The 24,844-nt window shown below is 42.3% G+C and overlaps 1 protein-coding gene across 3 annotated transcripts in view; it reads left to right on the plus strand.

Annotated features, from left to right (window-relative positions):
* PPP1R12C (protein phosphatase 1 regulatory subunit 12C) overlaps positions 1–24,844 on the plus strand; it is a 202,415-nt gene that overhangs the window by 160,762 nt on the left and 16,809 nt on the right. For 2 of the 3 annotated variants that reach the window (XM_082273822.1, XM_082273824.1), the window contains 5 exons: positions 5,688–5,772; positions 10,297–10,409; positions 13,623–13,678; positions 15,455–15,548; positions 19,775–19,879. In XM_082273822.1, coding sequence (XP_082129948.1) covers positions 5,688–5,772; positions 10,297–10,409; positions 13,623–13,678; positions 15,455–15,548; positions 19,775–19,879 — 453 coding nt within the window. The remainder of the gene's footprint in view (positions 1–5,687; positions 5,773–10,296; positions 10,410–13,622; positions 13,679–15,454; positions 15,549–19,774; positions 19,880–24,844) is intronic. The other variant, XM_082273823.1, reaches the window with a different exon arrangement.

Here is a 24,844-nt window from a genome sequence, read left to right on the forward strand (position 1 = left end):
CCCTTGAGGGTGGGATATGTTAAAAGCTTTAATGTTAACATATTCTGTTGCCTAGCTACTCCTTCGGAGCAAAGTCTAATACCCCATATGTGACGAATATGAAGAGGCGGCGACTGTCGGAGGACTCAGAGAAAGGAATTTTACAGGTAAGATTTTACAAAAATTCCGTTTTTTTTTCTCTAAATTGCCTTTGTGGTTTTTCTAGTCAAAATGGAGTCCCTGAAGCAAATTTCACCCCCTGATCCCCTCTGAGGCGATGGGCACTTCTTGGTCCCAGTCCACCCTGTCTGCAATGGCGGCGGCTCTGGAGTCATTAGTGTCCACGGTTGATTTGGTCCTGCAAAACAGAACCAGCAGAAAGTGCTTCCCGCCTCTGTCGCCTCAGATTCTGATCCAGCTGCCACGGATGCAAGTCACCCTGCTGGATCTGCGTCCACACACCCTGAATGCTACGATCGTGAGGATGATTCCTCTTCTCCCTAGAGCTGGCGGACCAGTTGGTCCAGGGGTTACAGTTTATCTGTGATGCCTTCCTGGATGCAGCTCCCTTAGTTTCTAGGCTGTCTGGGACAGCAGTGGTCCTTCAGCGCATGATATGGCTGAAATGCTGGTCTGCGGACCAAGCTTCCAAGAAGCCCTTAGCGGATCTCCCTTTTGTGAGGGATCTCCTGTTTGGGTCTTCCCTGGATAAAATCATTAAGAAATCACGGGAGGGAATAGTACTCTCCTCCCACAGTCTTCCAGGGGGCAAGGGATCTCGTCAGAGACGTGGTCCTTCTTTCGAGGCTCATGAGCATTTTTTTCGTTCCTCGGGGTCTCAGGAAAAAGGATCCATATCCGTTCGGAAAGTCTCTGGAGGTCCCAAGAGGCCCTGGCCTGGTAAGCCGAGAGCAGGTCCTTGCAGACCTGTAGACAAGTTTGCTTCTGGCTGAAGGGATGCCCTCACCTGTCGTGTTTTTTTTTTTTTTTTTTTTTTTTCTGAGCCCATGGACCTCTGATTCAAGACAGGTGGGTCCACGAGCTGATTCGGTCCGGCTACAAGATCGAATTTCGGTCTCATCCTCCACAGAGGTTTTTTTTCCTTCCAACCTGTGTTTGTCCCCAGACCTCTTGCGTGGCCGCTTCGGGGCGGTACAAAATTTGCTACCGCAAGAAGTGATTGTACCGGTTCCAAACTTGGATTGTTTTCGGGGGTTTTTTCAAGCCGTTTACAATTCCCCAGGACAGAAGGCAAAAATGTGTTCAATCCTGGATCTCAAATCCCTGAAACACTTTGTGCGGGTACAGAAGTTCCGGATGGAGTCCATCCGTTTGGTAGTGGAATCCAAACATCAAGGGGATCTTCTAGCCTCTATCAATACCAAGGACGCTTACTTCCATATTCCGATATATATGTGGGATATCAGCGCTTTCTCTGCTTCGCCGTGGGCGAGGAGCATTATCAATTTATAGCGTTACCCTTTGGTCTAGCCTCAGCTCCACGGGTGTTCACAATAGTGTTGGCCTCAGTGTCAGCATTGCTGTGACCGTGGGGAATTGCGGTGCCGGGGTACATGGACGATCATCTTCTATGAGCAGAGTCTCTACAGGACAATCTGAACATCACTGTGCAGACTCTTCTGAAAATTCAGTCTACCTGAACTCCTGCAGTCTGCTCTAGTTCTGTCCACCAAGTTGGACTATCTGGATCTGATTCTGAACTCTACCTCAGCCAGGGTGTTTTTCCCGCTGGACAAGTTCCAGAAGCTGCAGGAGACCCTTCGACTTCTGCTGTCCAGCAGTCGGTCGTCTCTCTGGACTTGCATGCCGGTGCTGGGCCTGATGGTGTCTACCTTTTTTGAGGCGGTTCCATTTGCACAGATCCATACAAGACCTCTGCAGAGAGATTCTTGCCAAGTGGGACAAGAATCCACAGTCTCTGGACAATCTGATCCTGTTGAGCCAGGGTACGAGAATTTCCCTGATTTGGTGGCTTCACTCTCTGGCTCTTCAACAGGGAAAATCCTTCCTTCCCCTTTACTGGACGGAGATCACCACGGATGCCAGCCTGTACGGGTGGGGAGGTGTTTTGGACGTGGACTGTGCTCAGGTGGTTTGGACTCTGAAGGAGTCCAGGCTACAGATCAACGTACTGGAACTGCGGGCGATCAGACTGTCTGGACCATTGGATGGTTCATCTTCATGGGTGTCCAGTACAGATTCAATCGGACAATGCCACGGCCGTGGCATATGTCAATCAAGGGGGCACAAAGTGTCCTAGCGGCTCAGGAAGTAACTGGCATTCCAAGGTGGGTGGAACGTTCCAGCTCTCTCTACTGTGCATATTCCAGGGGTGAAAAATTGGCAGGCGGATTGCCTCAGTTGACAGGCATTGGACCAAAGAGAGTGGTCATTTCATGCAGAGGTGTTTCATCGGCTAGGTCTCCAGTGGGGAACTCCCAGGGTGGACCTGTTGGCCTCTTGTCTCAACAGAAAGGTGCAGAGCTTCATGGCAAGCACCTGATAGCACCGAATATATGCTTATTATGAACTACTTTTTTTATGGGCAATTACTACAGGCAGGTCAAGGGCACCGCTATGGGCGCCAGGTTTGCCCCGAACTATGCCAATCTCTTTATGGGCTTTTGGGAATCTCCGTACATCTGGGCCAGCAACCCATTCAGAGCCCACCTGGTCCTATATGCACTGTACATGGATGACATGCTAATCTGGAAAGGGTCAGATGAAGTTGGGTTTCCTGACACATTGCTCTGCAAACCCGTATGGTATCGCGTTCACGCACGTGGTTGATGACAATTGCCTCGTGTTCCTAGACTTAGAATTTTGGGTAGGGAATGAAGGTTGATTTAATCTCCAGGGCCAATTTTAAGCCAAGTGTGGGGAACTTGTATCTGCATGCACGTAGTCATCATCCCCCTATATGGATCAAAAATGTCCCTTTTGGTCAGTTTTGTAGATTGAGACGCACCTGCTCCCAGAGTGAGGATTATGAAGAACAGAGCAAAATCCTTAGGAACAAGTTTGGAGAGAAGGGGTTTTGAGGAAAGCCATCTGGAGCAAGCATTCCTCAAATATTGGTCCTTATATGGAGAGAGTTCCCCCATAACCACCGGCAAACACTCTCAGGTGGAGAATGGGAAAAGCAAAGCAAGATTCTGCACTAGATACAACAACAATGCACCTCTGAATAATATTATGAAAAAAAATTGGAATATACTTAGGCATGATCCCTTCCTAAAAAAAGATTCATCTTCCCAACCTCATGTTTATAGGAAACACAGGGATCTCAGTGTATGGTAGCAGCAAGTAGATTAGAAAGGTGAGGAAGGGTGTCCTCCTATTAGAACGGGTCCTGTAGCAGTCAATGGACCGCGACTTGTCAGGCTGACAAGTCGCAGTAGTGTGAATGGGGACTAAAACATAAACATTTTATTTGTTTACATCTTAAACAAAAATAAACAAAAATACATCACCTCAAAAAATGAGTTGGTGTACAAAACCGCAATATGGTTAAACAGACATGCTGCAATAATATAACAAGCAAATAAGAGTTATTTGGTATAGCATAGTTATATAAATAGTACTTCACATCAAGACGATCCACTGAAGGTGACAGGTGTGTAAGCTGTCCTCCCAGGGAGATCGATCGATGTGGTTACAGGTGAATACAGCATTTCATTGAGCCAAATTGCTCGACCTGTTTCCAGAAGAAGCATTAAGCTTCTTCTGGAGCTAGTGATTCAATGCTCTGTATTTTGCTTATAGATAACATATGGTAAGAAAGAAAAATAAATAACAGGGAAGGTGGAGTGAGGAGCCCGGAACAGCTTGAGAGTTGTTGAAAACGTAGTTCTGGTCAATACAGGCTGGCAAATTTAAACTATACCAAATCATGGCGGTTTCATTCCCCATCCGGGGAAGGTGGAGATGACATTTTGGAGCCTATACCTAGTCCACATCTGCAAATTGTCACCTTATTTATATTCCCTTACGCTGTTCAGCTTTGGACAGGCTGCTATATACTATTTTGTAACAATGGAGAAATCAGGTTTGGTATAGTTTAAATTTGCCAGCCTGTATTGACCAGAACTACGTTTTCAACAATTCTCATGCTGTTCCAGGCTCCTCACTCCACCTTCCCTGTTATTTCTTTTTCTTTCTTACCATATGTGATCTACAAGCAAAATACAGAGCATTTAATCACTAGCTCCAGAAGAAGCTTAATGCGAAACATGTTGAGCAATTTGGCTCAATGACATGCTGTATTCATCTGTAACCACATCAATCGATCTCCCTGGGAGGACAGCTTACACACCTGTCACCTTCGGTGGATCGTCTTGATGTGAAGTACTATTTATATAACTATGCTATACCAAATGGTTCTTATTTGCTTGTTCTATTATTGCATCATGTCTGTTTAACCATACTGCTATTTTGTACACGGACGCCTTTCTTGAGGCAATGGGTTTTAAATCAGTAAAAAAACAAACATTCATTTTTTTTTTTTTTTTTAGTTTCCAGTGTTCATTTTTTTCCCCAGTATCTCTATTTAGTCTTGAATTAGGATGTGGCATTTAATAATGTGCGCCCAGCGTACCGCTATCTGGTAGCACATTTAATCTAATGGTCTATCTGAATGAAGACATTGTGCTGCCTTCCCCTGAATGTGGTTCGGGCGATCAGGGTGTACTTGGCGGCAACCGAGTTGTTTAGGAAATCAGACTCGCTTTTTGTCCCTATGGATGGACCTCGCAAGGGGTTGGCTGCGTCTGTTGCAAGCATTTCCAAATGGATCAGACAGACAGTAGTGCAGGCCTATTCAATTAAGGGTCAGGTTCCTCCTTTCCCTGTTAATGCGCATACTACGCTGGCGCTTAGTGCCTCCTGGGCCTTCCCCATCAGGTGTCAGCGATGCAGATTTGCAAGGTGGCCACTTGGTCGTCTGTGCACACTTTCACAAAATTTTACAAAGATGTGCTGGCATCTGCGGATGCTGCTTTTGCAGGCTGCTGTTTGAGAGGACCTGGTCATCTTTGAGGGTGTATTGTTTTCAGGTGAGCTCCAGTTGTTCTTGGTTGAGCTCCATTTTACCTGGTTGGCTAGGTTTAGCCTTTTGGGAGTTTTTTTTTTTTTCTGCTGTCTTTTTTTCACACCCCTCATGTTTGACACTGCTTTGGGACGTCCCAATAGTCAAAAAGATTCTGGAGCTGTGTCTGTCAATGAACGAAAGAGAAAATTGGATTTTCGTCTTACCTTAAAAATCCTTTTCTCTGATGTTTGACGGACACAGCACCCTGCCCTCTATTGAGTTGGGTTATTTTTCTTCTGATATTTTTCGCAACAAAACTGAATGCGTATAGCAGGAAGTGGGAGTATACCCCCTGGGACTGCCCCATAGGCGTGGTGAAAAGCTTTTTCCTGCCTAGTGTCCTACTCCTGTAGGGGGCAGCATAATCCAATGGTCAAGAAGATTCTGGAACTGTGTCCGTCGGTGAACATCAGAGAAAAGGATTTTACGGTAAGACGAAAATCCAATTTTTGATTGTCTTGCAAAACGCTCTCAATCAAAGGTTTTACTGTGTGTGTGTTTATATATATATATATATATATATATATATATATATATATATATATATATATATATATACTTTCAAACATAACATGATCTATATATCCTGTTTTTGTAGGAGCAAAGAAAAACTGATTTAGCACTGAACACTGAAACCCCCACCTCGTTATCTTTAAATACTGTGAATTCTTCTGCAAATAAAGGTGATATATTTTATGTTCTAATTGAGGCTTTTATATTTTAGCATTTGTATGAGCTATGTTGTAACCAAGCTAACTATAAATAACCACTTGCTGTCTTTTTGTTTTATATATGTTTATATGTATAGGTTTTAAAATGTCCTATACTTCAAGTGATAGAAACGGCTTGGTATAATTTTTTTGGGCTCTTCGGTAAAAGTTATTCGGATGCTCTAGCCACCCAATCACTTTTACGGTATTATGGAGGACTATCACTGCTCAGTGGTACCCCAGCTCTCCTATTCCTCTTGGAAGCCTGAGACTGTGGTAAACTGCCCCAGTAGTATTCTATATTGTATGTCATGCATACTGCCCAAATGTATCAGGAACAGTCATTCCCTGCAGGTTATCATTCTCAGTCACATATTTTGGAATATACACCAGTGTATTCATTTGTTAGAAAGTTACAACCAATAGATCTTAATTCTTCAGTACAGGACATAGATTCTATATTTATAGACCCTGGTTATAGACTGGTACCTTCGGGTTATTGGCACGAACAAGCTTTTCAGGAACCCTACCCCCCCCCCCCCCCCTCCAACCTTTCTCTTTTTTTTGCTCTTCCTAATTTTTTATGCCTCATCCTTCTTGCATAAAAATTACTTAGCTTAACGAGATCCTTTTCTTTGGAATCTTCAATCAACTTTTTATTGTGTTCTAATAGCGCAAAAAAGGCAGTGCAACCTCAGTAAAACCGTGGGAGCCGTTCTTAGACCCAATGCCATGGGGACAGCCTGTAATTTTTCTTAAGGCATGGGATCCTGCGTAGGAGCTCACCTTGGCATTTTATGCAATGTGTCTATTTAGCCACAGGGTGCTATACAAGGCTGTGGTGCATCCCTATGAAACCCAGACCTTAATAAGGACCTGCAATGTGGACTGGTATGACAGGGTCACACTGTATCTCTAAACATTACTGTAGCCTTGCATTCCTAAGTAGTGTACAATCATAGTTTTCAGGAAACTGGGACTGTGTTTGGAAGGACAGTGTAGACATTTCAAACTTGGCGCTAAAATTCAACCACATAGAGCTTAGTCTTAGATCATACCACTGGTCTCTCACTTTACTGCCCTATCTATTTAGAGCCCCTTATAAAGTGCTTAGGTGCTTCCTCCTGCCCTTTTGCCATAAGGACTTGGCTGCAGGACAGTCTGCACCTTAGTTGTTGCATATTCTATATTGGGCAAGCTTGCACTCTGCTCCCTGTATCCCTCAGAGAATATTCTGACCCGTAGCAATGATGAAGGCCAGGGGAAAGTGAGCCACAGCAAAACCTCAACCAAACATTTTCTTTGCTGAACCCCAGCACAACACTTTCATACTGATGAGGCTCCCCCTGAACCGGGCAGGACCCAATATTGACACCAGTTTCTGTATCTGATTCTAGCTCGATCTCTGGCATGCAACTGTTGGCCGACCTGACTAAAGCAGACTTTTCCTCAAACATGCCAGTTTCTCAGCGAGCAGCTTTAATTCAGATATCCCTGTCCAGGGCTAAAAAAAAACACCAGGCTCCTTCGCCAGTTCCACCATCTCTAGCTGAATCTGATCATAATTTACCTGCCCTAGAAGGAGCAGACACTTTGGAATGAAGAGGACCCATAAAAGATTTTGTCACCAAATGGTATGTTCCAGTAGTTGACCCTCCCGTCTGAGTCTTAAACATCTCACTATACCAATTAAAGATGTTTATTCAAAGATTCTATAGATATGTTTGAAACGCACCTTAAGGCTTTTTACACTCGCAGGCACAGCTCTACAACCAGCTGTTGCTGCAATTTCTTTATGCCAAACTGCAGCTAAATGGACTAGGACGATCCAAAACCAACAGGATTTTGTATTCTATGACTGTACTTTAACTGAGCAGTTACAACAATTAACTTCTGTTCTGATCTTTTCTATGAGTGGTTTACAACAACTTATGACACAAATTACCAGAATGGCTCCAATCTCTATTCAGAAGCACAGCATCTTTGGCTCAAATTCTTGTCAATTGAAGCTTGCTGTAAAAAGACATCTCACATATATGCCCTTTGAAGGAGGACATCTCTTTGGTGAGGCAATTGACAAATGTATTAATGTCACAAGATGATAGGTTTTTCTTCCCCAGTGGAAAGTTCAAAAGCCCTCAAGAGCCTCTACCTTCTCAAAATGCAGAGCTCCTTAACACTCTACCCAGGTTGCAAATTCTAAGCCAAGTTTCAGCCTTTCCTTTTTCTTCCCCAAATCGGGAAGGCAGATAACCTTATCAGTCACCGCCTAGATGAAGGGAAAAATGGGGACTTTACCCTAACTAGTTCAGTTTGATGTGTCTGAGATGGAGGACCCTGGACAATGGATATCCTGGCCTCCAGATTCAACCATAGGTTACCTGTGTGTAGTCAGGGCCAAGGATCATCTGGCACTGGCATAGGCTGCTTTGATATGTCTCTGGTTCCAGTTCAGGCTATTCTATGCCTTCCCTCTAGTGCAAATTCTGCCTCTCTTGCTTCGCAATATATAGCAAAAAAAAAAGCTAGTGATTTCCTGTTACAGAAAACTTGCCCTGAAGAACCTGGTACACCAACATACTCAGAGAACTAGAAGACTATCCTTGGCCTGTTCCGTACAAGCCAGACCTGTTTTCTCAGGGCTCTTTCATCCTGCTTCCCAGTCACGGGTTTTAACAGTGTCTGGTGAAGCCCAGATCTTAAAGGACTGAGGGGCTTAAGACTTTCATGCCTGCTTTGCTAAAAACAAGAAAAGCTACTTCCAAAAAGATCTGCATTTGTATCTGGAAATCCTCCTTTGCTTGTTAAGTGCACCCAAGACCTAGAGATTGAATTGTGCCTTTGATTCTGGCTTTCCTACAATCAGGACTCTACCAAAACTTGGCCTTGAGCATTTTGAAAAGACAGGTTTTCTTTCCCTGGTCTTTCCTTTCCAAAAACGTCTTCTGGCCTTGCAATTGTCTAAAACTTTTTTCAAGGTGCATCTCTGATCAGGCCACCCTTTCACCGCCCTTTGCTTCCTTGGGACCTCTGTCTGGTTCTGTCTGCCCTACAGACACCACCCTTTGAATCCATCAGGGTTATACCATTAGATGATCTTTCTTATAAAGTGGCCTCCTTGGTTGCTGTTATGGTTGTCAGACCTCTCAATTCCTCACAAAGAGAAGGTAGTCTAGACCCTCTTTTTTTCTTCCTGTAGTGGTCTGTTTTCCACCTCAACAAAGACATATATATGTTCTGCTCCTAAGCACTCAGAGGTTTGCTCTTCACTCAGACATAGAGCCACTAAAGCAAAGTGGGTGCATCCTGAGCATTCCAACATGGGAAAGCTATTATTGCCCAACTTTGTAAGGCCTCCATCTGATCTTCTGTTTACATCTTTTGAACATTCTACCCAGTGGGAGCCCTGTCTTCTATTGACACAGCATTTGGCCACAACGTTCTTGAAGCAGCACTCTGAAGTTGGTTCTGTTCACCATTGGGTAAAAGTGTGCCCAGGGTTGGTATCTACCAAACCCTGGAAATGGGGATTTAAATGTGCCTCTATTTTGAACATTAAGAACCACAGGTTAAAAAGAAAACATTTATTTAAATACACACAATACAAAATTCATATTTCTTTACTCATATAAATATAACATTGTATCTGTAATCCAAAACATGCGCTACTAATGGACTGACGTGTTTCGCTATTGACAGCTTCCTCAGGATACAAGTCGTATATAAAGGCATTACATAAAATTTCAAGGTATCATGATATCAATCAAACACAAAGATACAACCTTCGAACATGGTATTATGGTGGGTGATATGAGTTTAGTACCAAATAGTAAAATCCATTTAGATTAAAAATAATCCTAAAATGAATGCAGCAAGATCTAAAAGGGGAAAGGTACATCCAATCCAGAGCCCAAGAACGGAAGGTGAGAGATCGATCCAAGATCTCAAATCTCAAGTAAAGTATTAAGATGGGGAGATACCTAAATGGTGATACGAGATCACAGCTTGACACACAAATTTCACAACATCTTAGCTAAACCTCTGCAACAAACGTTGGACGGTTCTGTTCACTCTTGTTAGACTCATCATCCATTGCTTAGGGAAATCCCAGGTTCTGTGATTTGTCGGCCTGTGTCTTGTACTGTATGAATATAGTAAAATGAATATGACTTACCTGTAAACTGCATATCTTGGAGTACAGTACAGGACCCCTCCCATTCCTTGGTTACTCTTCATTGTTTGCTAGAAAACTGAGGACTCAGAGTGGCGTAGGGTTATAGGCAGGATGCCCAGTGGGTGTGCTCTCAAAAGCTTGCCAGTGTCCAATCACTGAAGATACAAGCCTATAACCTACAGTCTTTAAATACGCAGCCTGTGTCCTGTACTGTTCTCCAAGATATGGAATTTACAGGTAAGTCAAAATGCCTTTTTTAAAAACCTTTTTTTTTCTTCTCCATGTGTATTTAAAAATATAAAACATATATTTTTTTCATACAGTAGAACCTGAAGCAGTTACCAAAGATAACTGTGAAATGGAAATCTCAAACCACTTGACTACGTCAAGAGACAGAAGAAAATGGCGGAGGGAGCAACGAGCAGCAAACACAGGGGTATAATGTTTTTAAATATACTTTTAAAGATGGTTGCAGAATATCTTGATCATAAAATGACTTGATTGTTTAAATTGCAGGTTTTAGTGAATTAATTAACTTATCCCGGTTGGATTGCTTAATTTGCATTTGCCAGTGTTGGCTGTCACTATTTCTGTGCAGGCACACTGTCTTTTGAGAATACTCCAGAATTCCCCAGCAGTTGGTGGCATCAAGGCTGAGAGGGGTTGCAGCTGCAATTGTCAGGAGTGTGGTAGTGTTGAAATATGGTAGAACATAGAGGAGCTTTATGCCTAAAAAGGGGATAGCAAATTAACACGAGATAGCAAAAATTACTACTTGTACATTTTGTGTAAATGCTCCCCAGAGTCTGGCGTCAACTCTGATATTTTTGACCATTCCTTCATAAAAATTTGAGCTTTAGAATGGGATTCAAAGCGGGGGGAAAAACATTACAATGGAACTCCTACACAAATTCAAAAACAGTCCATAGCCCTCAATTTCTTCTTTTTGAGCCATTTCTTAATGCTTTGAAACATTATTGTGCTTACAGATTCCATTTCTAGTTGAACAATAGAACGGATGACCTTATTCTTAGAAAGTGTACTTTTATACAGTAAAGGCTTCATAGTTTCTTTTTATTTATTTTTTCGCTGCAAGTTGGCCTGGCCTCAAGCAGCACAGTAGTCCCAAACCATCACTTTTCCACCACCATACTTTACAGTTGATGCTGTATGTTTTTTTTTTTTTTCGCCTTAAAATACTGTCTTTGGTTTGCACCAAAAATGACCACTATGTGTGACCAGGTGTCTCCATTTGATTTATCTTTCCACAGTACGTTGTTCTAATAAGCCTAGTATTTGCCTATATGTTCAACGGCTTATATATTCAACTGTAGTCTTACTCTGAAGTTTTTGGACAGTTAAGACGTTTTCACAATAACATTTTGAGGTTCTTAGAAGCCATTTTAGAAAGGAGCTTTTGGGCTGAATTTGCTGGGCCTGCCTGCCAGCCACACACAATTACAGTCATTTAAAATATACACCACTTATAGAATATTTTGCTTACAGTGGAATGATTGATTTCATATAATTTGATATTTTAAAATTTCCCTTGCAGACTCCTAGGCATTCATCTACAGTGCCTTGAAAAATTATTCATACCCCTTTTACATTTTCCACATTTTGTCATGTTACAACTAAAAACGTAAATTCATTTTATTGGGATTTTATGTGATGGACCAACACAAAGTGGCACATAATTGTGAAGTGCAAGGAAAATGATAAATGGTTTTCAAATTTTTTTTACAAATATCTAAAAAGTGTGACATGCATTTGTATTCAGCCCCCTTTACTCTGATACCCTAAAACCTAGTGGAACCAATTGCCTTCAGATGTTACCCAATTAGAAATAGTGCATCTGTGTGTAATTTAATCTCACTATAAATACAGCTGTTCAAAGAAGCCCTCATAGGTTTGTTAGAGAACCTTAGTGAAGACGACAGGAAGGCCAAGGAACACACCAGACAGCTCAGGGCTACTGTTCCCGATCCACAGCCGTTTAACTGAGTACGTTTGTAGAAAGATGATCCCCACACCAGTAGTTGCTCTTAAAAAAAATCTTCATCTTTATTTAGGACCCACAGAACACAACTGCTGATAAGATCAGTTGACGCGTTTCAGCCTATAAGGCCTTAGTCATATTGTAAAAGATACGCAGAGAATTGTGATCTTTATTCTAAGCAAAAATAATTGTTCTCATTTTATCCAGAATTGTGCAGCTCTACAACGTATTGACTCGGGGGCTGAATACAAGTGCACGCCACACTTTTCAGATGTTTATTTGTTAAAAAAAAAAATTTTGAAAACCATTTATCATTTTCCTTGCACTTCACAATTATGTGCCACTTTGTGTTGGTCTAACACATAAAATTCCAATAAAATACATTTTCAAACACTACATAATTCTTTTGATCTTGAATGATGACACCAAACATCAATAGCAACAGACAACCCCAGACCCTAGATATTTCTACACGATAAATCTGCATTTTTTTGTTTATTTGGGATTGTTTATCAGGGATTGCAAAAGTTTTCAGTACAAGGGCCATATCAGAGCTCCCCTCATTTCTGGGGTCCAGAGCAGCCCTCATTTCTGGGGCCCCATCTGAGACCCCTCCCTAATTCTGGGGTCCATCTCTCCTTACACATGAATATCGGGTCTCGGCTATACCTGTGCTGGCTTGAATGACTGGCGATGCCGGTGGCCCCATTGGTTTGGAATGGCAATGGCACACCTACTTTTAATCCATTTTATACTGGCTGTATATTATGTTTACATTTCGGCACTATAAATTGGAAAATCACTCCTTTTGTATACCCTGAAGAAGAAAAGTACATTTTCGAAATGCAATTATTATATTGGTCTCCCAACCAATCTTCTATACATTCAAAAGACCAGTTGTGTTAGGATCAAGAGGACTGTAACATCAATGTGCTATTACATATTATATTGCAACCTATTTGTTGAATCACATTTGTATGTACAGCCTAATATGCAATAATTTTAATAGGTTTTTCCTTTTAATGATGATTCAATAAAATATTATGATTTTATAATAGTCTGTAGGTTCCCTTTAAAGTCCTGCTATAGGGAGGTTTCATTCTATAGTTCTACAATTTTGGGACGATGGCAACCACCTATGAGTTTTGCTTCCGGCTATTTAGTAACATCGACATTGTAGATTTCTTGAATTTATTGCTTTGCATTTTTTTTTTTTTTTTTTGTAAAACTGGTGTTTTAAAATTTCGATAATTGCATATATGCAGTTTTGATTTGCTGTTGTCCCCACCCAGGAACTGAATATAAAAATTTAGTTAGGTAATTTATGACCTTTTGAGATGTTGCTATGGAAGGGTCTGGTAAACATCACAGGTGATTCTCATTGCCTGTGTCGAAGAATGCTGCGAAATGTTCTAGAGGGAGATTGGAGTTTAATTAAATTAAAGCCTGGACATACTTTATAAAAGATGCCGCTATTTAGAAAAAGAAAATTACTGTTGCTGTATATTGTGACACATGAAAAAACATTTTATGCAGACGTGTAAAGTTACTGAAAGGTGCACTTTGCCACCACCTTTTAATAGCTAAAACTGTAAGGGTTGTCCAGAAACTGAGCATTATTACACACATTTATGTTTGGTATTGTCACAGGTAGTGGGCAGTGAAGACCTAGAGGCTGAACACCACAGTGAGACTTCTGAGTACAGGTAACACTTTCTCATCTGTCATATTTTGTTTCTGAAAGCTGCAGTTTTCACATTATCTAGTGGTTGGGTTTTTACTAGAGGGTGTTTTCCCAGGCTTCCGGTTTTAGGGTGGCTCTTTTCTCTTGCAGCATCCTTTGGAGCAACCCTTGCATGCAGAGACTCAAGTTGTCTCTCCCTACACTGTGTGTATCAATATAAACCCACAGCCCAGTAGCCTAGAATGAAAAGGCACTCCCCTGCTCCTCCCACTTCCCTTCTCCAAGCTATGAGACTGTCAGGAGACTACACTGTCCACTGTTAACTCTTTCCTGTGAGGACCAGCCGTTCAGGAAAGCAGTACAGGAGCCAGCAACATTTAAACTTGTATACTGCAAGGAAGGTATTTTTGTTTCTGATTTAGGCAGCTCTGCTGTTTGAGGTAAAAACTGTGTTTGTTCAGACCTTTTTATTGGATTTCTTTTGATTGTTTATGCTGACACGCTCTTTATTTGCCTTTGGTTTTGATGTGGCATGTTCTTTGATTTTGATAAAAAGTACATCAACTATAAAGTTGTACCCTGCAAGTGCTGGGGTAAGATTTTTGACAAATAGTTGGTGAAAATATATTTTCATTTAGGTTTTAATACAATTTTAAAGCAAAATTTTAAACTAAGTTTCTTCTGCGCTGGCCATGCCGGCAAACTGGGTCTCTACTTCAGTCTCACGATATGAACCAATTCAAGTCTGTGTGGGTCTAGTTCACATACACAGCTCTGAAGAGATTTTCCTTGTGTGGGCTAAAACACTGGGAGAGGGCCATGCCTCCTTGGCATGACACAGCACGTGCCCCTCTGTGGAGTTGGCTTTCTTCTGACACTACTTCTGAAACTGAATGTCTATAGCCGAGTGGGTGTATACCCCCTGGGACTGCCCATAAGTGTAGTCAAGCTTTTTCCTGCCTCCTGTCCTACTCCTGTAGGGGGCAGTATAACCCAATGGTTAGGAAGAATCAGAAGCTGTGTCCATCAATGAACTGATTTTACGGTAAGTCAGATATCCCATTTTTTTAAAATTCATCTTTACAGCATTTCTTCAAGCCTGCCTAAAACTTCTGCACAGTACTGTATGTGGTAGACATCCAAAGTCACATCAGGAGAAGCTGAAAACTCCTAGTTTTCAGCTATGAGTAAGCGCTGATTAGGCGTAAAATGTTATCTGATCATTTCCGCTTTCCTCTGATGCAAGATGTTTTTATTTTAATGAAGATTCTCAGTTAAAGTGAATGTTCCTTTCCACTGTATGTTGTAATCGCTTCAATTGTCAGGTGCAGGATAATTTTTTGGGGGGTTTGGTGGTAAATTAAGGTAATAGCAAGAAATATTTATTTTACTAATTTGGGGCCATTTTTAATTTGATGGAAAAAAAATCAAGAGGTCATTACTATTTTTTTAACAGAAGAGGTTGTTACTATTTACCTCTTGGGAAAAAAAAAAAAAAACTAAGTATAATCCACCTGGTTACACAAAGTATTTGCAGTGATATGCAGTTTTACTAACACAGGTCAAAGTTGCAAAATTGCGTTAAGGCGTTCGCATTTTTTTTACTCTTCGTCGCGAAAGTTTTGAAATGAAAAAAAGGGGGGAAAAAATCTAATGCAACCATTTTATCCAAGACTTGGTACGATGCGTTATAATAATTTTTTTTGTTTGGGTTTAATACCTCTTTAATCACTCTTTAAGGGCAACTATGCTTTGAAAGTGTCCTCAATGTATACCTACTGTTGCTTTTTAATTTCAGGTTAACAGACAGTTTCAACAGTATTCACCCTTACAGAGCAGGGACATACACGTTTCCAAGACACAAAGATGACCCTGACAAAGATTACAAAAAGGTATGTGATATCGATTCCACTATTGTTGCTAGAGGTGAAATCCCACTTCAAAGGAGCCTACATATGTGTTATCATAGCTTTACATTTAAATGGAACCTGATGGATGCAAATAATTATACAAAAGAAAATATGGCTGCATTGCAACTACTTTTCAAGACCACTTTGTGGAGACTTCATCCTGAATACACTGTGCCAGATAAATTACTTTTTATTTTTTTTTATTTTTTATGTACCAAATATTTGATCTGCTTCCAAGGGTTTTAAAGTAAAGATTTGACAATACACGGTCTTCGGTGTATGTCTTGAATAAACCCTTCACCCCAGTGCCTCAGTAGGCAACAGAGATTGTACTGTTGGCTTGTAGAATTGTGCATAGGGGTTGGGTAGGTAGATTTCGAGTATATGTAGGTGATCTCTAAATTTTTGCCAGAGGATTTCAATGTACTTACAAAGACCTGTTGCCCACAATATACCATAATTTTATCTCAACATACTACTGTTTATTTAAAATATACCCTTTTTGTACAGAACATAAAATGTTTGTCCTAATGGGATTTTCTTTTTTATGGTCAGTGGTTTTGTAAACTGATGGGGAATCCTAAACCCTATTGGAGTGGAAAAAATATAGACTTTAGTGCTTAAATATCCCTTGCATTCTGTGGGTAATTTGTTTTGGGGTCTGTTAAGCTGTGCCTCTGTAAGGTTAGTTGTAGATATCACAGTGACAAGGACATGTTTGACCTTGCTTCTCAGTAATTACCTGCCACATCGTGATTGTAAGATGCATGCAGTGCAAGTTTTTAGGAAAAAAAAGGTAGCCACTTGTACAAAGATTTTACAGCATATTGAGTCACTTTCTAATATTGATCTCTGAGTATGTATTTGCAAAAAAAAAAATTTAAATTGCAGATACAAATGTACTTAAAGTGAACCAAATCATGCAATTCAATTAAAGCGTAAGCATAGGCTACCTTCAGAGAAAAATGCATGTTTTCCTGTTCAATCCTTTTTATTGCAGTTATATCAGTAACACAAAGGTAGTATTAAATGCACCTAGTCTGCCCACACAGGGGCTATGACTGGCGGTATAGGGATTAAAAAATACACAGTATAAATAAAGGAGGGAAGCCCTCCTATCTAGACAAGCGCAGAAATCTTAAATGCAACATGCATATAGCTTGGGGTTAACCCCATAGAGTGCAAAAATAGCCAGGACCCGCATCCTAGTAACTTTTTTTTTTTCTAAAACAAAAATGCCTGGGTAGCTATAGACAACTAACGATGGCTTAGAAACCCAACAAAAGAAAAAAGAACAGGGAGGTAAAAAAAAAGAGGATGAAGGTGAGGAAAAGAAGAAAGTAAAGGAATGGGATTATTTAAGAGAGCGTTAAGAGCCGACCCTCGTTTTTGTTCTTTAAAAACATCAGACCAACAGATAAGTTAAAAATGCAAGAGGGGATTATGCCAAGCCCAAATCACAGGCAGTAATTGCAAAGGCCTAAAGTTGTGGGAGACCGCTGAAATAAGGCAAAACAATAAGCTAGAATTGTGAGGTACTGTGCAGTTTGAGAAGTGAGTCCTAGTATTGACAGCAGTTTTCGCAATTTGATAGCAGGAGCTAACATAGTATTGCTCTAAACAATTTTTTCAGGTTTTGTTGCTAGCATTTAGGAGTGTTTAGCCTTTTTGTCAAATTTTTTTAAGCCAACTGCCCGCTGTCCTTACTGAAAGGTCCATGGCCAACCGTGGTACCATATAAATTCAAATTAAAAGAAGTTATAACTACTTCCACACTTTTTATTAAAAACAGAGATGCTGGGGGTTGTGCCTCGGCTATGAGGAAGTGGGTAGCTCAGTTTGCTGGCTCCAGGTGATTCTACTATATATTTATGTTCTATCGGTACCTAGCAGCTACAAACTGCCTAACGACCAGGTGGGGGTAAGATTGGGGGGGGGGGGGAGCGCTCCATGCAGCCTTCTACCGCTTTTTGAGTCCCTTCTCAGTGTCCAGGATTAGGGCTTGCAGTGGTTGAGGCATCGGCCTTAAGTGTGGACCTGCCACACTCAGCTGCTACATCTCTTACTCGGCCGGTATCTATTACAGAACACTTAAAGATCTAGGAGGGTTGCTCTCTGCTGCCCGCTACCACTGGGACATCAGGAGACACTGAGCCCCAACACCAGGTTCAGATAAAACTTACCGGACCTTCAGACTCTCCCTCCCTATACTCCCCTTACGTGCCGCCATACTGCCGGTGTTACAGCACCACATCCCTGCTGAAGCAGACTCTCCTGCCACTGACCTTTCATTACACTTTTCTCACCCGCACCCAGCTGCTGTGGACCAGAGGACAAGCATCAACAAGGGGGCACCAGCTTCCCTCCAACCTGATTTCTACATCGAGCGGACCAAGGACAAATGACTCACCAGCACCTCTTGCTCACCCAAAACCCTCATAAACTGCTCACGAACAGAGCGTCAAATGAGGCATTGATTACTTTTGCTCATGGAACCTCTTTATTTCCTTCAAAGGTTACCAGCCATTACCATGCAATGGAGAGCTTACTCCATCAGGAATCCTCACTTTTCTGTTTTCTGTTCTATCTCTTAGACAATAAAGACAAAAAAAAAAACTTTAACAAGTCCAAGTTTCAGTTAAAATTTTAAAAAAAGAGGACATTATTAAACATTAACAACTGATCCAATAAGCATCACACTTTTTTCCTGACCATTGCCATTTATTTATGCACCACTTAAGGGTCCATAAGGCAATCTCCCTCAATTATAACTGCCAGACTAAACCTTACATTGTTAGGACATGCTGATTTCTTTCTTCAATCTTAGACCATAGTGCCATAATGTTAGATATCTGTCTTTTGAAAGATGAGATGTCATCTGGTTTACAACCCTTCCCTTTTTCTGACACTTTTTTTTTACCTCCCTGACCCTGTTACTTTACTGTCCCCTGAAAAGATTGCCACTGAGGGACACCTGGAACAGTCAAATTGTACGTCTCTTCACCCTATCTGCCTTCCCTCTCAGCATCAACTTCGCTCATCCTCACACCAGCTCCTGCCCTCCTAGTGGCCCATCTCATGACACTATACATTCCCTAGGAATCCTTTCTTAATGCTTGAGGCCTAAGCGTACCCAAAAAGGAAGAATTCTTCTTACAGAGGCAGACACATGCATATAAAATGAAGAATATTTCTTTAAGATCTTAGAGGCAACATACACAGGTAGCAATTATCCAGGAGACCCACTTTTAGATCTGAAAAAATACCCTCCCTTCATAATGGACATTTTCTGACAGCATATCGTATAGCGCCGATATGAATGCCAAATCCAATGGTACCTCAATCTTAATTTCCAACAAAGTCCCATAGACTTTCCTCGACTCTTGTTCTGACCCAGGTGGATGCTTCATATTGAACGTGATTGCTTAGGTGCCACGTGACATGCATTGACTTTCATATCAGTAGATTAATATTTTCTACTCTTTTATACAGAGGGACAAGCGATAGCAATTTGTTTTTATAGGAAATCTGGCACTTATTCTTATAAGCAATACAGTGACCACATATTGGAAAAGAAAGGGACACACAGTAGCCTCCTGTCCACCTCTAGGTGCGTTGTACATGTTTTTGGATTTGCTACAACTTGCTTTATGCTATCTGAACGCCAAGTATACTGATGAGAAAAGAGTGACCGCCTTCAATGGTTGCCGACTCTAGTCTTCTGCCTCCCAGCACTCTTGCTTCACTATGTCCCCTCATTTTAATGGGCATACTTGCTAACCAGTAGTGAGTGAGATGCATGTAGTGAAGAACTAGATTGTGACCATGGGATGTATTCAAGTTTTTCTTTATATGACCCCTCTGATTTATTTAGTTGCAAGGCGCATTTTGCGTCAATTCCAGAAACCCATGCAGGCATCAGAAAGTGAAGACTATTTAGAGTGTTTTTTTACGTTATGTGGCATAGTCTCGCTTCGTTTTTATTTTGCCCAAACTGACTGTATTTTTATTGCCACTGGACATATTGCTCACATTTTTGTTTGCCAAAGAACAGGACCTTTGTTTTTTAATAAAGAGCCTATTTTTCACTTGAGCATTGTGTTTTCTGATTCACATGTACAATATATTTATTACCTTTATCCAAACCTATTGCACTATGCAATACGGTGGTGTTTGTGGTAAATCCTCTTTCCTGTTTTCTTCCACAGTTGTATGAAAATTTACTGTCAGAAAATGAAACCTTGAGAGAGCAGCTGCAGGAGACAGAGTTGAAACTTACCCAACTGAGGCTAGAGCTGGAACGAATCACACAGGTATTTTTGCTGATTGCATTCATTCTCCTCATTACGTCACTGAAAAGTGCTTGTAGACCCTCATGATTTATAGGCCATTGACAGCTGTTGCTCAGATGTTTCTCTGTAGAGGTAAATGCATTCATGCATTTGAACAATAGAAAGGATTGCGACGGGGGCACATGGAGAAGAGTCGTCAAGATCACCTGCGGGGGACCCACAAAGAGGAGGCTCAGGTCTTCTCTGTGCAATACCATTGCACAGAGCAGGTGAGTATAGCATGTTTGTTTCAATTAAAATAAAATTGCTGCTTGTAACGCTTTAAGGGTCCTATCGTTTTTGTCCATGCCATTTTTTATTTTATTTGTATTCTGTTGAATCTAAGCATAGTCAGTTTTTTTAAATATAAGAAATCAATGGCTTGAAGCCAATTGCTATGATCCATTTCAGCTTCTATCGGAAAAAATGTTGTGCAGTTCTTTTTTTAGTGGAAGGGTATTGACAAATTTGTCCACTGCTGTAATTTTGGTTGATTACACCTGCATACAAGTTACACTAGTGTTCTGGGCACCCTTTGAAATGTGTCCATACCAAGAATGTTAAAACTGGCTTTGAATGAGAAAGTGATTGTGTAACCGCTTAAACTATACTGGTTGCTCAGTGTTGTAAAGTAAATGTGCAAAACCATTGACTATGCATTATTGTGGAAAGAGCCAGGCTCCAGCCACCTCCTGCAACTGATTCTAAACTGATACTTAAAAGGCCTGTAATCTGTCCCCCCCCCCCCCCCCCCCAGTGTCTTTCAGGCCAGCTCTTGAGAGATGGAGCTCCTCCCACCAATCAGGAAACACATTGCCATTTTCACCATTTAAGGCATTCCCTCAGGTTCCTGGTCAGTCTTTGTGTTCCTCCATCCGTAGGAGGCATGTTGCCTGCTGGAGGCTCCATTGCCTGGAGGAAGTAAATGGCACCCTCTGGGCTGGGGGGGCGGTGAGTGTACCCTTACTGGTTTTTTGGTGGAGGAGATTGGCCATGCGGCTACAAACATCCCTCCTTTGCTACGGGTTGAAGATAAACCGATTCCTCCTCCCTCTGAGCGAGGTTGAAAGAGTGTAGGCATCCCTGTGGGGGAGGGGGCATGTGTTCCTTGCGGCTGGAGGCGTAATTTGGGGGGCGGGTGATATCACCGGGGGAAGTGGTCTGGCCCCTTAAAGGCCCAGGGAGACCGGAAAGGGGCCCCAAGTTTAAGCTGTCCTTAGATGATGTTGAGGACCTCTTTGGGGCCATTTATGAGACACTGAAAATTGAGGAAGAGAAGGATCTTCATTTCAAGACAATGTACCAGGGTGTACGGAAAAGGAGGTCCAAAGTATTCCCAGTCCACCAGGTGATGTCTGAGGTGGTGCGTAAGGAATGGGCAGACCCTGAAGAAAAATTTTTTTTGCAGCAAATCATGAAAGGAGGTTTCGATTTGACAAAGACCCGCAAGCGGTGTGGGAAGTAAAATCCAAAATTGGATGCTTCCCTGTCAAGTCTCCAAAAGGTTAGTGTTGACCTTTTTGAAGACACGGGTCACTTGAAAGACAGCATGGATAAACAGGGGGAGCTTATCTTGAAGGGAGCATGAGAGACTAGTGTCACCAGCTTAAAACCAGTGCTGGCCACAACGTGCATAGCAAGAAACCTAGATTTCTGGCTATCTCAGCTACAGGACCACATCAAAATTGGTACCCGCTGGGAAAAGATCCTTGAGCCCTTGCCAGTCCTATTTAAATATTTAAAGCTGTGGGCTATATAGCTGACACATCCGCAGTATCCGTAGAACTAGCTACAAGATCAGTGGCGGCAAGAAGAGCCATCTGGCTTTAAACATGGTCCAGAGACCCAGTATCCAAGCTGAGATTATGCAAACTTCCCTTTTCTGGAGATCTCCTATTTGGAGCAGGACTGGGTGAGGTCTTGGAAAGAACGTATTTTTTTTTTTTTTTTTTTGGGCAAAAGAAGCGCTCTCAAAAAGAGAGGAAGGATCACCCCAAAAAACACTGGCCTGGTTACAACTGGAAACCAAAGCGCAACATCCTCTTTGGCTCTTCTGGCTAAACCCCAAAACAGTGACTTCAGGATGTCAGTAGGGGGAAGATTGGCTATCTTCCCACATCAATGGCAGAAGATGACAGCCAACGATTGTGTTGAACCTCATCGCCAAGAGTTACTCTTTGGAATTCAGCAGCGTTTCACCAGAGGTTTGTCCGGATGAAGCTTTCCAGGGATCCCAAAAAGGGGTGAGCTCTCCTCCTTCTGGGAGAAATGGTAGCCCAGGGGGTCCTTTTTCCAGTCCCAGAAGGGGCAAAGGTTTCTATTCACACGTGTTCGTCATCAAGAAACAGTCAAAACTTTTTTTATTTTTAAGTAAACATCCTTCAACCAAAAGTCTTCATGACGACCATGGAACCCATACAGGAAAGTTCCCAGAAATAGTTATTGTAAAGTTTGTTTTTATTTTTTTAAATAACAAACATCTTCTACTTACCTGCTCTGTGCAGTTGTTTTTGCACAGAGTGGCCCTGGTCCTCCTATTGGGTTCCTCTTTTGTGCTCCTGCCCCCCCCTCCTGTTGAGTGCCCCCACAGCAAGCAGCATTCTATGGGGGCACCCGAGCTGAGTCGGCTTCCTGTGTCCTTTCAGACACAGAGCTGCGACCTGCCCCCTCCCCACCTCTCCTGATTTGGCTGCTTGAATGACTTTCACAACAGCGAGAGCCAATCACGGCATTGTGCTGTCTCAGCCAATGTGGAGGCGAGTCCCAGGCAGCTTAGAAACTCCTGCAACATCGCTGAATAAAGAGGGGGCTCAGGTAAATATGGGGGGGGCTGCTGCTCACAAAAAGTGTTTTTTATCCTAATGCATAGAATGCATTAGAATAAACCACCTGCCTTTACAATCCCTTTAGGATTGGCAGTGGAGATAGACGGGTATGGTACATCGATTCCAGAGCAGGGCTCTCCCCTCCAGTTTATCCTCCATCACCAAGGATATTCACCAAGGTGTTAGCGGAAGCCCTGGCCTCTCTAAGGTTAAAGATTGACCATGGTCCCTTATTTTGACTACCTCCTCTTCGTAGGCCCGACAGAAGTGCAGCTGGCAAAAGACCTTACTCAAGCCCAACAATGGCTGAAGTCACTGGGGTGGATACTCAATCTCAAGTCAAATCTTTGTCCCACCCAGAATTTTTTTTTTTTAAGGTGACACCTCAGTTGAATAGATCAGAAGACTGTACTGCCAGAAGAAAATATCCAGAACCTGGTCAGAAGTGTGAGTTCCCTACAGAACAATCGACCAGTTTCGTTCAGGGATCTGATGTCCGTTCTGGGTCTGATGACCTCGGCAATTCCAGCTTTCCAGTGGGCAAGATTCCACTTAAGGCCTCTACAAGCCTTTATTCTCCAAGTACAAGGTCAGGAGGATCTAGACAGAATAATCCTCCTTCTAACCGCAGTGAAGAGCACTATGGTGGTGGAGAAACCAAATTTTAAGTCAGGGTTTGACCTGGTCCTTTCCAGTCTCTCACAAATGGACAATGGACACAAGCAGATGGGGATGGGTTGATTAAGTATCGTGTGAAACACGTCAACCTTCCTGTGACTTTGTCTGGCATTGACCAATAGACGTCTTCACAATTTGACCCTGTTGCAGTGTGCCACCATTTTTTCCTTTGTCGGCTATTTCTCTGGTTGCGAGGCCCTGCGGTGGATAATCCACAACCTATCGCCTGAGCGGTATATTGACTGTGTTTTCGGGCCCATCTGACAGACCAGCCAGCACAGGTAACGTGGTCCCCAGAAGTTTTCAGGCAACCTCGAATTAGAGGAAGCTTATGACAGTCACCAAAGCAATAGCTCATTTCAAAGCACAATTGAGGGGTCACCATGTCCTAATCCTGTCAGGCCATTCCACTGCAGTGGCATTTGTGAACAAACAAGGGGGCACCAGAAGCCCATTCTTAATCCGGATTTCAAACCAGATCTGCCAGATGGGAAGAGAGGAGCTTGCTATCTCTGGCAGCGATTCACCCTAAAGGGGATTACAACTAAGTGGCAGACTTCCTCAGTCGCCAGGAAATCATGCAGGAAGAGTAGGAGCTAAATCTGGTGTTCAGAAATCACAGCACGATGGGGTGTGCCAAAGATGGACCGGTTTGTGTACTACCTGGAGGATAGATGCACTTAAAAAAAAAAAAAACCCCTGCGTTTAAGGATGTGCTGTCTCCTCCTTCCCCCCCCCCCCAAGACATCAAATTCTTTGGGTCCTGAACAAGTGGTCACACAGAGGACATTAATACTAATTGCACAATACTGGTCAGAAAGGGCTTTGTTCTCTCACCTACTCAGCATTTCCGCTGACTGGCCCTGGCTACTTCTCCCAGGAATGCTTTGGGGACCCCTAGCAGGACTTAAGTAGGGAAGCTTCAATTTGATGGCCTGGCTAATGAGGAGGACCTCTTAAGGTCAAAAGGGTTCTCAGAGAAAGTGGTGTTTAATCGCCCAGGAAGCCGAACACTAAAGCCATCTACAGAAAGATGTAGAGAAAATTTAACAGCTGGTGCATAAAAAACGACACACGATCTATGGAAACCCTAACAATCTTGGAGTGTTTACAGCAAGGTGCGGATAAGAGTATAGCGCTAAGTACTCTGAAGTTTCAGATTGCAGAGCTGTTGGTGTATTTGGAACTGACTTTACAAGACCCTCTGATCTCTAGGTTCTGCAGGGCTCAAGACCCTCTGATCTCTAGGTTCTGCAGGGCTCAAGACCCTCTGATCTCTAGGTTCTGCAGGGCTGTAGCCGAGAACAGGCCACTTAAAGCTCAGATGTGCCCCATGTGGGATCTGGTAGGGGTGTAGGGTCCATGTACACGGGACGCTGGAAATGGCCGTTTAGGAGCAGTTGGGAGTTTTTTTCAGAAGCCCCTGAACCCATCTACATTTTAT

Source organism: Pelophylax lessonae (assembly GCF_965119305.1).
Source record: "Pelophylax lessonae genome assembly, chromosome: 12".
NCBI classification, from domain to species: Eukaryota; Metazoa; Chordata; class Amphibia; order Anura; family Ranidae; genus Pelophylax; species Pelophylax lessonae.